General features: G+C 41.2%; 1 protein-coding gene and 1 long non-coding RNA gene across 7 annotated transcripts; one reads left to right on the top strand and one right to left on the bottom strand.

Moving 5' to 3' along the window:
* Positions 1–2,080: 2,080 nt before the first annotated feature.
* Positions 2,081–4,977, bottom strand: LOC9272044 (uncharacterized). The gene is made up of 2 exons (XR_001541094.3): positions 4,529–4,977; positions 2,081–3,366 (listed from the first exon to the last, which is right to left on the bottom strand). It is a non-coding gene; the product is annotated as an uncharacterized lncRNA (long non-coding RNA).
* A 4,626-nt stretch (positions 4,978–9,603) lies between these two features.
* On the top strand, positions 9,604–14,229 carry LOC4350864 (transcription factor BHLH062-like). 6 transcript variants are annotated; one of them, XM_066305294.1, is made up of 6 exons: positions 9,604–9,839; positions 9,940–10,007; positions 10,220–10,309; positions 11,753–11,868; positions 13,005–13,132; positions 13,418–14,229. In XM_066305294.1, the coding sequence occupies exons 3-6, from the start codon at positions 10,236–10,238 to the stop codon at positions 13,904–13,906; spliced, it is 807 nt and encodes a 268-aa protein (XP_066161391.1). In that variant the 5' UTR covers positions 9,604–9,839; positions 9,940–10,007; positions 10,220–10,235; the 3' UTR covers positions 13,907–14,229. The 6 variants fall into 6 exon arrangements, with proteins under 6 accessions (XP_066161391.1, XP_066161393.1, XP_066161392.1 ...); XM_066305296.1 differs by having other exon boundaries at positions 10,203–10,309; XM_066305295.1 differs by having other exon boundaries at positions 10,200–10,309.
* The last annotated feature ends 62 nt before the right edge of the window (positions 14,230–14,291 follow it).

Here is a 14,291-nt window from a genome sequence, read left to right as displayed (position 1 = left end):
AAGTGAAAAAAAACTATTACAAAGTGAAAAGGTTATTTTAGAAAAGTAGTCTACGAAACTTTTTTTAAGAAAGTTGTTGTGTGAAATGTATCGTTTATGAGATTGGGAAACATGCAAATAAAAATCCAGCATCAAAAAAGAACAAAGTCTTAAATCAGATGAATTAAATATTATATATTATTAACCTAATAGATAGCTTGAAATAAAATGTCTATCGAGAATTGGTATGTGCAATAAAATTTCTGAGGAATTGAATTGTACTTTTAAAGTTGGCATTAATAATCCGTACCTAATTTTTCGGCATTAGTAAAAAAGAATGGGGCTGTAATGGGAATGTCTTAATTTTAAAAAAACTAGAACTATGTTATTTGAATGGAGATGAAATCTCGATTATGTACTATGTCATGTACTTTCATGTGTGATTTTTCTACAGAATTCATTCATTTTAAATATATAGCGCCTAATAAGAATAAAAAGTTTGTGAAATTTCTTCTTACCGTGGTTTAAAAATATAATTAAGGTGTTTTTCTTTACTAGTGAAATGGCGCATGACCATTATCAACTGGAACAATTTCAGTTTCTATGTTTGCTCTAGTGACACGCTGGCGCGTATTATAGTACCGGAGTGCAAGAAAAGCTGTCTACAACATATATCATCTAATGAGAAACTATTAAGAGCAGCGGAAGGGGCGCCCGCTCGGCTATGCCACGTTGGATAGAAACGGTGCGTGGGGTGGTTTTTTTGCGAAAAGATCCTTCTATGTTTCCGTAATTCGATCTAGGTCCCTCGCAAATAGTACATATGAGACAATTTTTTATGTCTAGTAATATTAGTATGAGCTGTCATAGGACTCATTAAAAAGCTCGTAACTCTGTGGATTTTTCAAAAGATGACAGACAGAATGAAACATCAGGGTTTATCAGCAATTATCATGAAATAATCAAATAATACTTGCACTTTAATATGAAACATATTTAAATATATATTAAATATTATAAAAATGATAGATAGATTTGTTCAAATATTGTGCAAATGATGTGAGGGATGATAATTGGATATGCTTGTATGTTAATTTGTAGAATTAAATAAATTGTAGATGATGTCGCATGCTTGTATGAGGTTATATGTATTATTATTAGTGGGTGATGATGTGACATGGTTATATATTGAGCTTTAGATTTAGTGGACTATAACTTTATAACTTTATAGTAAGTATAGATATGTCACTTAATTCATTTTATGCATGTCTCTGAATTTTTCCTACCTTACATCCCTGAGAGTCTGATAAATAATGGGTTAAGTTCGGTTTAACCTCCTCACCTATCATAAAACTATAAATTACCCTCCTTAACTTTTATACCATATATTTTACACCTCCTAACTATTTAATCCAGATAAATTACATCCTCTTTTGTGGTTTTAAGCTGATGTGGTGGCCCAGTTAGGGCAAGTACTATAAGCCCTTAAACACTTGCCCCTAGATGACATGTAGACTCATTTGCTGATGTGGAAAAGAGAAGGAAGAAGAGAGTGAAGGAGCCACCTCTGGATAATCTCTACACAAAATTCAATAAAAATGTGATAGTACTAAAGTTATGGCAAAATTTGCTACAGGACACCCAAAGTTTGTGGCATTTGTTGTGAGACACCCAAAGAACGTGTATCTTTTCATGGACACTGCAAAAATGAGGTAATTAGCTGCTGGACACCCACCTTATTATTTTATTATTCTTGGTGGAAACGGAGAGAGAAAGAGCATTGAAAGTACCAAAATGCCCCAGTACACTATTCTTCTTCCTACTTCTCTTCCTTTTTCTTTATTCTCCTCTTTTCTTCTCCCACAGGGCTCTGCTCCGCCATGGGCGCGTTGTTGAGGCGGATGACGAGGTCGTGCCATCGATCTGCGGGCCACGGCTGGAGCCGAGGAGCACATGCGTTGTTCTCGACCACAGCGAGTCCTCTCCCCATGCGGCGGAAAAACAACCGTGGTGAGGGTTAGCTGTCGGGTCCCGAAACTAATGATTCGGTAACCGACATGTTTAGGCTGAATCAAGCCCTGGATCAGTAGATTGATATAGGTTCAACAATCTGGTTCTTCATTGCATATATTTTGACAAGGCTCCAAAGGAGATTCCTTTACATAAAATAATAGGGTATTTACAAACTTGTGGCTAACTATTACAGCAGAAGCTATACGATGACTCAACTCTAGTGTTTTGCTATAGACTTAAACCATCTATCTAATCTATACTTGAGAACTAAGTTAAAATGAGATTAACTTATATGATTGAACTCCCAGCTTCGGTAAGAACTCTAAAATGACTCTGAAAAAGGTGGGGTTAAAGCAAGGGTGAGTACAACGTACTCAGCAAGCTATTATATTAATCAACAACGAATGCATGAAATAATAATATTTGAGTAGGGTTAGATTTACTTGCAGAAAGCAGAGAATATAGAAGGAAAGTCTATAATGTTTTAAATGCAACAGTATTTAATAAAGTTTGAAATTATGTTTGTAACCAAGATGCCATTGTGAGTCCCAATGCCCGATAACCGCGACCACGGCTATTCAAATAGTTTTAATAATATTCATACTACAGTAGATGTACGCTTTACCCGCAATCCATGACGTGCCAAACACATTAGCCTTGTCATGGCAAAGCTTTTCGGTCACTAACATCAGTGGTACTTGTTCCATGAACTCTAGTCCCCATGCGCTCTGAACGTAACGTTATCAGCAGCGAGAGGAGTTCTAGCGTTCCCGAGGCCTTTAGAGAGAACTGATTGTATGACACCATGTCATCGCAATCAGGGTTTACAAACAGTTCGTGATATCACAATTCATCTCATATATTTACCTGCGCCTCGGTAAATATCACAATCGCCCTTCGCGGCGTAAATTTGCCTCCTGCGCGAGGACTTAAATAAGAACCACTACACAGAGGTACCACCTTTGCTAGATAACTTAATCAGCTAGGTCTATGCCCATACGAGAATTGCGGTCGTACTCGTATGTTCTTCACATGTACTTTGGCAATCTTATGTCGGTTGGAACAGTACTAGCCACCCGGAAATCAACCATTTCTACCATACTATCCCAATCTAAGTTCATTAAATTTTGTGCATAATCTAACTAGGCAGGGCTAAGCAAAAGCTAGCATATCTGGTTTGCTATATGTTCAGGTTATGCATTCAAAATCATGAATGACTAATGCATAGAAAAGGGATATAGAATATAGGGTAATTATGCTCAAGGGGAGGAATAATAACTTGCCTTGCTCCAACGCAAATAAATCCGAAATAGGCAACCTGATTATCTGATGCTTGAAATACCACAGGTTGCCATCCATATAAAATAGACTCTACTGAAGAAGAGGAAGATCCAAATTCAATAAAAGCCATAAAATAGCAAGAAAGAGATAAACGGTTAGGAGGACTAGGGTTTAGGGTATAGCTTATCTCTTTTATGCAGGTATATGGATTACTGGGCTGATATTTTATATGTGGATTCTAAAGAGTTGGTGGCTGGGGTAGAGAGGGAATTAAGCGGCTAAGGTCACCTATATTTTATGTGCAGACTCTGATTGGTTGGTGGATAGGGAGTATAGTGGATAATTGAACTGGTTGAGCAGATATGTGACTGGTATTGGCTGATAGTGGGTTTGGGTAGGATTATACCTAGGGTTCGGTTATATTTAGGCCGATTGAGGAGTAGGGCAGTATATCGGCCAGGTTCTATATTTTATGTATAGGTTCTGGGTAGATGGAGAGTAGGTGGCTAAGATATGGTGGATAAGTAATATTGTAGTTGATGTGGGATTTGGATGGCAGGCTGATTAAGGTTTCAGTTGTCTAAGCCGATATCGAGGTAAGATAAATATTGGCTAGGGTTTGGGTGTTCGCTAGTCGTAGCTAAAGCATGACGACTAGGTTTGGTATCTTCTCTAGCCGGTGTCGATAGACAATATAACGGCCAGAGGGATGGGAGGTTTGTGCAGGTCTAGCGAGGCGGAAGTGTTACTCCGACAACCGTGAGTGGCGGCGGAGCGGCTAGGATCACACAGAGCTCAAGAGCTAACTGTACGGCGTGCTGTGGAGGTCGAGGGAATAGTGAAGCTCCGACCATTGTACGCATCAAGGCGTGGGATGCCGGGAGCAGCACTTCGACCTTGGGTTTGGTTTTGCCGGGATTTACAACCAACGGTTCGACGTTGGGGCCAATAGACCGCAAACGTCCCCATGGAAGGCATAAAGTTCCAACCGGCGGCTTTTTAGTGGCTAAAGGGTATTTTGGGGTAAAAGAAAATATTTGAAAAAGGCAAATATAAATTCAAATGATATTTGAATAAATTCAAATAAAATTATAAAATAACAAATTAGGCATCAAAATGAAGCATTTGAATTTAGATGAATTTAGGTCTAGGTTTTACTGAGATCGGATCTACGGTTTAGGAGATATGGGCTTCTAAATATTGGAATTTGAATTAAATAGAGTAAATTGCGAAAGTATACTGTTCATGGGCCCACCTGTCAGGGATTCCTTTTTCTTTTTCTTTTTCTCCTCTTCTTCTTCTTCTTCCCGTCTCTTTCTTCTTTTTCTCCTCGGTCGAACAGAGAGGAGGAGGAGAGGGGGCGCCGGGCTCCGGTGGCGAGGAGGCGGTGACGCCGGCGGCCAGTGGTGTTCCCGACTGCAAGGCACCTAGGGATGGCAGTGGCCGGAAAAGGGAGTAAGGGAAATAGCCGGAACGGCGGATGGAAGGTCGTGAACCGGGAGGAGAGAGAGAGCTCCGGTGAGGTTTGATTCAGAGGTGGAGGAAGAGGGGAAAGGGGAAAAATGGATTCCTCTCATCGAGGCAAGCTCGATGGCGCGAGGGATTGGCCGGTATTGCTCCGGTGAGGGAGATCGGCCGACGACAGTGATAGCCGGCCATGGCAAGGAGAGAGAAAAGAGAGGAGAGCTTCAAGCTCGGTTTGTGGGGGATAAACAGAAGGGGTTCATCCTCTTATATAGGCGATGAGAGGCGGTTCGAAGAGGAGGAAGACAAGGGAGAATCGGCGACGGCGATGGCGTGGGAAGAAGGATGACGGCGCCGACTTGATTCCTTAGCGGCGACGGTTGCGGCGGCGTGCGCCGCACGCGCACTGGGAGGAGGGAGGCGGTTGGGTTGTGGGCCGAACTGGGCCGGCTCGGCTTAGCTGGGCCGGCAGCCCAAGAGGAAGGAGGAAAATAGAAAGAAAAAGGATTGGGCCAAAAGGAAGAAAGAACGGAGTTTCGGCCCGATGACAAAAAGAAAGAAGTCTAATTTGTATACTTGATTTGGATAACTAGGTTTTGCGAAGAATTTGAATTAGGAGAGAATTCACAAAGGAGATTTTCTAATTTATTTGAGTGCAATATTTAGAGGTGGAGTTTGAGGGAATTTATTTGGAAGCACTCAAATAGAAAAGTAAATTAATAGTATTCCTCAAAATATTTTTTGGAATGTGGTAGGAAAATATGTGGAGGCAAAAGGATAGGATTTGAACCCTAAAATATATGGCATGGGTTTCAAGGAATTGTTTGAGGCTAAAAGGAAATTTAGGTGACAAGGATATAAATTTATTTTCTTAGCACAAGAGCAATTATTCACAATATTTGTAATAATATTTTTCTTGTACCGAGAAGGAAATCAAGCCACGGGAATTAAATTAGCGGCTAGATCAAAAGGAAGAATTTAGATATTTGGCGATAAATAAGAATAGGCTTGGAATCAAAGGATAGGTTTAAAATCAAATGATGGGTCGACAATTAAATCCAATAAAATTGGAATCATTTGGTTTAGGTTCTAGGACAATAGTGGAGAATTTCTTGGACCACAATTCATAATAATAAAAAGGGGTTTTCAAACTAAATTTGAATAAAAAAAATTTAATCAAAAGAAGGTTTTAAACCAAATCAAGAAACACCTCAATTTAACCAAATATATATTTTTAAATGAAAAACACAAAAGAGATTAAATACCAGAGAGGTTTTGTGCGAGTTAGTTCTAGGAGGTCCCTCTAATTATATTATCCTAGGTTTAGGAAGTTATTAAGAACATAATAATCGGCATGATGCAGGATTAGAAAATGACGCATTTTCAGGATGTTGCATTAGCATAGTAAGATTTGGGAACCCTGAGAAGTCCGAGGGCAGCCGGGAGGTGGCAGCTCCTGAGCTCCAATTTGGTGAGCTCGCGGCATGAGAAAATGGCGGTGTAAAGCGTGTGGAAGAGGAAATTGTTGAACTTCGAGAAGATTAGGGTCAGGGTTCGACGCCCCTTCCGGCGAGGAGGATGAGCCACTCGTCCGTGTGGGCGGAGCCATCCCTCTCGATCTACCCATGGCAAAAATGGTGGACGGGGCACGTATACCGCGCGAGGATTTGGCTGACGGTGGTGGCGCCCACTTCGCTGTTGCCCGATTTGAAACGGAGCCCCGGGGAGGACTCCTAGCGGTAGGGGTGGATGTCGAGCTGGCTCGGCTCGGCTTGGTCTGGCTCGTTAGGATAACGAGCTAGCTCGGCTCGGCTCGTTATCCTAACGAGCTAGAAACCTAGCTCGGCTCGGCTTGTCTGCAAGATCGAGCTAGCTGATTTAGCTCGTGAGCTATGGGGGCAAGCAAGAAGGGAGGCGACCATGGGGATGAGCTCGCTGGCAACCACGGGGAGAACCGGAGGAGCTTGACGGTGGATGGAACGAGCTCGACCTCACTGGTACTGCAACCATAGGGAGGAGCTTGACAGTGGAGGAAACAAGCTCGAGCTCGCCGGTGACCACGGAGAGGAGCACGACGGTGAAGGGGACGAGCTTGACCTCCGCCGGCACTTGGACCACAAGGAGGAGCACTATGGCGGAGGAGAAGAGCTCGAGCTCACCGACACCATAGGGAGGAGCTCATGTTCACTGCCGGGCGGCGCCGCAGGTGGGTGGGTTGGTAGGTGGCGGCGGCGTCAGGCGCTGCAGGAGAACGCTGGGGGAGAGCGGCGACGTCGGGCGCTGGGGGAGAGGCAAAGAGCGGTGGCATCGGGTGTGGGGGAACTCAGCCACCAGCCGCAAGGGAACAGGGGAGGGATAAGGGAATGACCTAGGGTTTTCACTTTTAGTGCTCACTATTGTCTATTGGGCCTTCTAAATAAATGGGCCTATGGGCTTTGTGGCCTGGCAGCCTGATGAGGTATGGGCTTGTTAAGGCTCGTGAGCAGCTCGTGAGCTAGCTCGAGCTGGCTCGTTATCTCTAACGAGCTAAAATGCCAGCTCGGCTTGTTAGAAAAATGAAACGAGTCGAGCCGAGCTTGTCGCGAGTCGAACGAGCTAACGAGCCACGAGCTTTTCGTCCACCCCTACCTAGTGGCGGCGCGCCGCCCCGTGCTCTAGCCCAGCCAGCTGTTGCACGTGCTATATAGCTGCCACAACACGCGCATGAGAAAGAAGGTAGCCACATAAGAAGATGAACAAAGAAAGAGAGATTGAGAAGTGGGTCCCTGGGCAAACTTGTCTTTAACCAATGTTTCTCTCTCCGTTTCCACCAAAAATAATAAAATAATGAGACATATATCCAGCAGCTAATTACCATATTTTTGCAATGTCCACGAGAAGATACACGTTCTTTGGGTGTCTCATGATAAATGCTACATACTTTGAGTGTCCTGTAGCAAGTTATTGGGTTTTGTGTATTGGAGGTAACTTTTATTGTATAGATTACCTCTTAATTATAGATTGGTGATAGAGATGAAATTAGAGGTAACAACAACCTATATTATAAAACTTGCCCTTAGAAACAAATCGTAAGACCAATTTGTCAGCTTCTTTCTCTCGAAATCGACGCTGTGTGCGCATAAAAGTGTTCTACATATATATGTTGCATAATTAATACAGGTTTTAGGGAAGTAAGGTAGCTAGTCTTTGCGTAAGCATCCATCAACAAATAGTTAATTAAGGCCACTATCTTGTACGAGTAGTAAACTGCTCTCAAGTCTGAATAGTCGGAAGCAACACCTTGTGAGTTATTTGATCAGGTTGACTCAGCTCACAGGCAAAACGACTTAGGCCCTTTTGTTTAGGCTTAAACTTATTGACTTAGACTTTCAAGTCAGTTTATTGGCTTATATGATTTATAAGCCGGTAGATTTAATGTCCTAAATTTAGTAGTTGAGTCATACATCTACCTCACATAAGCCAAAAAAGCTTCTCTAACCTAGCTTTTGGCTTAATAGTGTTAGAGTGGCTTACAGCTTCAAAAAAGACAAATGAAAAAGCTGCTTGTTTGTTTAGGCTTAAACTTTTCGATTTATAAGTTGGCTTATAAGCCTAAACAAGGAGGGCCTTAATCCTGCCCTTACACCATTGCATCTTTGCATGCATGCCGGCTAGATTTTAGCATGAGAGTAGGCGCGCCACACACTATTGGTTTTTATGCTGTGCAGCACCAGCTTCAGGATGAGATGCGAAACGGCGGTGGCGGCTTCGTGAATTTTCAACCGTAAATTTAGAGTCGATTTTAAGGTATTTTTATCGTAGTTTATTTTTTTTCATTTGTTTTTAAATCGTTATTAAGAACACGTATATAAAAGTTATATTCACAAATTATTTTTCATTCGATAAATATGTTGTTTTGCTTTTTACTCCAATATACCAAATGATGGGGCTGGATGGCCCGTGTGTAGCTAGTTTTGGAGTTTTTTTTTTCTTTAAGAACTTAGAGTGTGTTTGGATAATGGAAAATAGAGGGTGGGATTGGGATTGGGAAATGAATGAAGGGTTAGGATTAAATGAAAGAGGGAGAATGAATGGTTAGTATTTAAAGATGCCTTTTGGTGGGTGGGAAATCATTTCCATTTCCCATTAGCCAAACATTGCCTTAGAGTTGGAGGTGGTTGGTGAGGTTTGCTTTGCACGATCGAGTGAGGAGGGTAGATGCACGAGGAAGGAGGTGACTAGTCTCACATTTGGTTTTGGCTTTGCACATACATATGAGAGCCAAAACCACCTAATAGCTAGAAAAGGGGTAATTTGTTCGAATTAAATAATTATGTGGTGTAAAATGTATAATATAAAAGTTAAAAGGATAATTTAAACTTTTGAATAGTTAAGAAGATAAATCGGATTTAACCCATAAATAATATACTACCGATAAAGGTAGTACTATCTCTGTTTCAAGTTTTCTTACTAGCAATGCTCATATTTACTTACATAGATGTATAACCTAAACTGAGGAAGTAGTAAAAAAAGAAGAATGGCATCAACAATTTACAGCAAGGACAGAACGAATAAAGATCGAATTTTTATCACCAAGAGAGGTGACGAAGAAGCAAGCAAAGAAAGTTGTCATCATCCCAATCCTCCTCCGCCATCCCATCCATGATCCATCATCCCAATCCAACGGGAGCTCAGCTTTTGTTCTCGATCCGCGAATTCCCCGTGGGACCGATGGCGACGGGATTCGTCGTCGTCGTCGCCATGTGTCAGCTCGCTGGCGTCCGGATCACCCAAGTGTGCGGGTGGGTGGCCGCCACACGCTCGCCGCGTGCTCGCCTCCTTCCCCCACCTTTCCCACTTCCCACCCTCCCCTCCCTCTCGGTCTTCGTCTCCCTCCCCTCTCCTCCCTCCTCCTTCCAAATCTGCAGCTCAAGCTGGTGTTGGTGGTGTTGGTGGTGGTAGGCGGCGGCGTCGCCTTCTCCTCCTCTTCTTGCTGACCCCGCCTGACTGGCTTCCTTCCCCTTCCACACCTGCCGGATCGGGTGGCTGGGTTGGTTGAGGGTCCAAGAAAGAAAGATTTTGGGGGTTCGGGGGTGAACCCCCCTCCCCATGCCCCAAGTGAGGTCAGCCCCCCTCCTGGTTAACTAATCATGCTGGCTTCTTGTTCTTGATGTGGGGGAAAAGAAAGAGAAGAAAACGGTTTCTTGGTGGGATTATGTGCAGATCTTTAGTACTACTGTTTCTTGCAAGAAGAATTCGGGCTAAGCTAGCTTTGTCTCCTAGTACACATGGTTAGTTCTTGTGTATTTGTAGTTTGGTTTCTTGTGTAGGTATAAAAAAGTGTAGCTTCTGGTGATTTCTGTGTTATCATTGTTGGGTTTTTTGAATGGACTGAGCCTGATCTTCTAATAGTTTGATGATGTTTGGAGGAGGAGGAGTTGTTTTCGATTTGGTTTTGAGCCTTGTTTCTTTTGGTGCTCCAGTAGACCTTTGTGTGATGCAGGAACCAGAATCTGGGCATGGTGGCTGACACGGAGAGCTCGGGGTCACTGGGTGGCAGCTCAAATGCTGCTTCTGACAAGGCTGTTGATGGGTTCGTTGTTAACTGTTTACTTTCTTTTTATCCAATTCCCATTTATTAAGCTTCATAACAATAACCAATGTCTTTTTATTGCTATGGACAATTAGGCTATTGTCGTCGCGTTAGACACTTTTAGGTTGTATTTATGCTCTAATTTTGGCTAACGTGCTTACATTCTCATTTCTAATATCCTGCCGAATCTGAATGTATTTATCACCACATTTTCTGTACTACTTGTTTTGGGCTATTGTTGTGGAACAATGATAACGACTGTGTTTAGTTCCTGAAATTGGGGAGAAGTTTGGGGAAAGTTGGTAGTTTGAAAAAAAAGTTAGGAGTTTATGTGTGTAGAAAGTTTTGGATGTGATGTGATGGAAAGTTGGGAGTTGGGGGGAAGTTTGATGTGAACTAAACAGGGCCAACATCTACCCGTCAATCATAATATCTCTCTCTTTTTTTTATCTCCATGGTTTGGTTCCCACATTGAAACTAGCTGTAATTTGTAAATATCCATTGCAAAAGTGCATGAAAGCGTAATTTGGCCAGTAGTTCAAGCACAAGAAACTTGCCTTCATCATGATCAACCAACTGAGGAAAAAGCTACACATAAAGAAAATGTTACTGAATTTTTACAAACACAGATGTGGCACACTATGATTGAATCTTGATTTTCTATAACTTCCAAGAATTTTGTTGGTAAGATTTTTTTTTAGTATGTATAGCACTGCTCATCATCTATTTCGTCTTAGTTCTCCTTTTCATGCATATATTCTTTTGCTAACCATAGCTCCGTATGCTTGAGACTTGTTCTCTGAAGTCACTTTGAAAGAGAAAGGTTATATACAATGCACAAATGGACAAATCCAAGACGATAGAGTTTCCTTTATTAGAAACATAGTTGACAAGAAACCTTCTTGAGATAGAGACTGTTTAGGAATTATGACAAGAGTAACCACTAAACACAGGATCGTGCAGTTGGGTCCATTCTCCTTTACCCTGTGATCCTGTCATATGACGGGGGAGTGAGCTCACTATGGATGATAGATTTGAAGTTATTTATCTGTTATATGTGCTGTAATGATTTTCGCATAAAGAGTAGATATTAAAAATTATTGCCCATAGTAAGTTGCTGACAGAGTAGCAATAATATTAAATATTCAAAACATCAATTCAGTTGACAATTGGTATCATTTAAGGAGCTTACGTTACATGATATTTGATAATCAAAATATGTATGATGCTTAGTTTCATATTCAGATATCCACCATGATTCAGAATTGCTTCGCCTTTTAAGTTTATCAGTGAGTTAAAATTGACCTATGTTTACATGTGCACTTTCAGATTATTCTGAATCTTGTTGCTGTTCATGCTTTCCGCACATTTATTTCCCATAGCAGTGCAATTCCTACCATGATGTACTTCTATTTCCGTGATGCTTATTTTTGTTCTGTGCAGGTCTCTTGACAAAAGATCTCAGGAAAAGGCTCCAAAGAAAACTCATAAAGCTGAACGAGAGAAACTTAAGCGTGACCAGTTGAATGACCTTTTTGTTGAGCTCAGCAGTATGCTTGGTTAGCACAGTCCCATCATCATCAATCAATGTCATATCTTTATAGTAGATATACTATGCTCTTTCGAGAAAATAAATATTAGTACCAGCAACTTGCATTCTATTACTTGAATCCATCTTTCCTTTAATTACTTAATGATATGTAACTGAGTGTACATTGCGGAGAATACGAAGTCAACTTAAATTAGGTTGTGTTTTAGCAGGTCGCAGGTACCTGATGTAAGTATGTGCGTATTGTTTAGAGTATGAAATTAGGAATACAACACCTAAGTGGACATACGTTAGTTCCTGAATTCAATTATTTGCTATTGTCCCATAGTTATATGTTGTCTCTATCTATTTTGGAGTTTGCAGTGTTAGACTGTGCCATTCCTATCCTGCCATTCTATGATCCCAAAAAGAATGGGTCCTACACTGTTCAATTTGCTAAAATATCCCCATGTGAAGTTCTGGCTTTCCTGCTTTATTCGAAGCCCCCTTTTGAGTGGTCCATCTGAGAACAAAATTTCAAGAGAATCTTGTTTGGTCCCTACAAAAGATTGATGCAATGCTATTTTTTAGTGTGAATCTGAAATCCAAGATTGCTATTTATTTGCATTATCTTTGCTTTAAACTGCATAGATCTAATTAACCCTATCTTTGAACGGCCACTTACTGTTCAAGTACACAATGCGAATAAACCATGAATTTATCCATAATTTTGTGTTTATTGCTCATTGGCATCTTCCATGCTAACTTCATCTGATATGGAGTAATGACAATTCGGTAGCAGCCTGCTCATGAATGAAGATGCTAATTTGTCAAAACAGCACAATGTTAACCTTTGCTACATTTATTGTACTCCATAATTAGAAATATATGCAGAGCTGATATGGTGCACATGTAATAAAATATTAGAATTTAAATAATTCTTGCTGATCTAGGACATAATTGTGCAAATTGATAAACAGTTAGAAAAAGTTGTCTGCTGATTGGTGCATATAAATTTTAGTGCGTTGCACTGAACTTTCTTCACATGATGAATTATTTGGAGAACCTTACCTTGACCAAACAGTTTTTTGTGTTTACTGCTCTTAGTTTTACTTCAAATATCAAATTCATATACCTTTTCTGATCATTGTACTTCTGCTATTACAGATCCTGAACGACAAAATAGTGGAAAGGCTACTGTGTTAGGTGATGCTGCACGAGTTCTGCGGGATCTTGTTTCTCAAGTAGAATCTCTCAGAAAGGAACAGTCCGCTCTTCTAACTGAGCGTCAATACGTGAGTTGTTTTAATGAAATTGGTGTGTTTTATAAGTAGAACCTAAGTTGCATATAGTAATGTAGTTTTCCTGTAACAGTCACACATAGGTGTACTTGCAGTTGAAATGCCTTCATGGAAACTGCAAATATGTAATTAGCAGACATTACTTTCTTATTCACCTTTTCCTCTCATATTTCCAGTGGGTTAATTCAACTGTTTGCTTGATTTATTACTTGCCGATAGTTGTTTAGGTACTATTCATCATTGCCTTTGCAGCTAATACTAAAATGAACATATTAACAGGTTGGTTCAGAGAATAATGAGCTGCAAGAAGAGAATATCATGCTCAGAGCCCAAATATTAGAACTGCATAATGAGATTTGTGCAAGGATGGGAAACAACCACCTCAATCAAAGCAATCTTGCGATGTCACAACCAGTAGCCAACAATGGCAGTAACTCAGCAACTCAACCCGTTCCACATCACATATGGGGCAATGGTCCGAATTTAGCTATGGTGCACCCAACAAACACATTATCTCCGTTGCACAATCAGCACCATCAGTCTGCTGGTGCCAGCCAGGTTTATGCGTCACGGCCTCAGGAGCTGCAGCTCTTTCCAGGGACCTCAGTATCAACAGAGCGAGAACGATCCCGAGCTGGAAGTGGAAGCACCCCGGCTACTTCTTCAGGCCTGACGGATTCTTTGCCAGGGCAGCTTCGCCTCAGCCTCCCGCAATCTTCTCAAGAAGAAAACAGCAGCGGCAGCAAGAAAGGTCGAAAAAAGGGCTAGCCGGCCAGTTGACACTTGACAGTTGCTAAAAAAGAATCGATAAATCGATACTTGGTGAATGGTGATAGTTACACACTCCTGTAAATACTGCGAAGCGCTTACTGATACCTACTGTGATAGTTGCCCTCTGTTGTAATTTGTATTTGTAGTGCTTGCTCTGAAACTTAGATCACGTTTGACTATAGTTTTCCACTTCCAGTCCTTTTACGGATATATGTTGCCATATTACAGAGTTGTTTACCAGGAAGAGAGAAAAATGATGCAATTCGATAGCAGTGTTAACTGATGATAATTATATGATCCCTGTCACCAAGTCATGAAAATCTGATCTTGTATGTTCATGGGCAGCTTGTTTCAGCATTACAAGTTGAAGAAATATTTGTAA

Source organism: Oryza sativa, chromosome 11, assembly GCF_034140825.1.
Source record: "Oryza sativa Japonica Group chromosome 11, ASM3414082v1".
NCBI lineage: Eukaryota > Viridiplantae > Streptophyta > Magnoliopsida > Poales > Poaceae > Oryza > Oryza sativa.
Note: the sequence above shows the minus strand (reverse complement) of the source record. Positions and strands in the feature narration are given on the sequence as shown.

Excerpts from the sequence above, each read along its gene's own strand:
- LOC4350864 (XM_015762333.3), top strand. Across the intron at positions 10,310-11,752 it reads TCTGACAAGGCTGTTGATGG|GTCTCTTGACAAAAGATCTC; the intron begins GTTCGTTGTTAA and ends TGTTCTGTGCAG. Across the intron at positions 11,869-13,004 it reads TGAGCTCAGCAGTATGCTTG|ATCCTGAACGACAAAATAGT; the intron begins GTTAGCACAGTC and ends CTGCTATTACAG.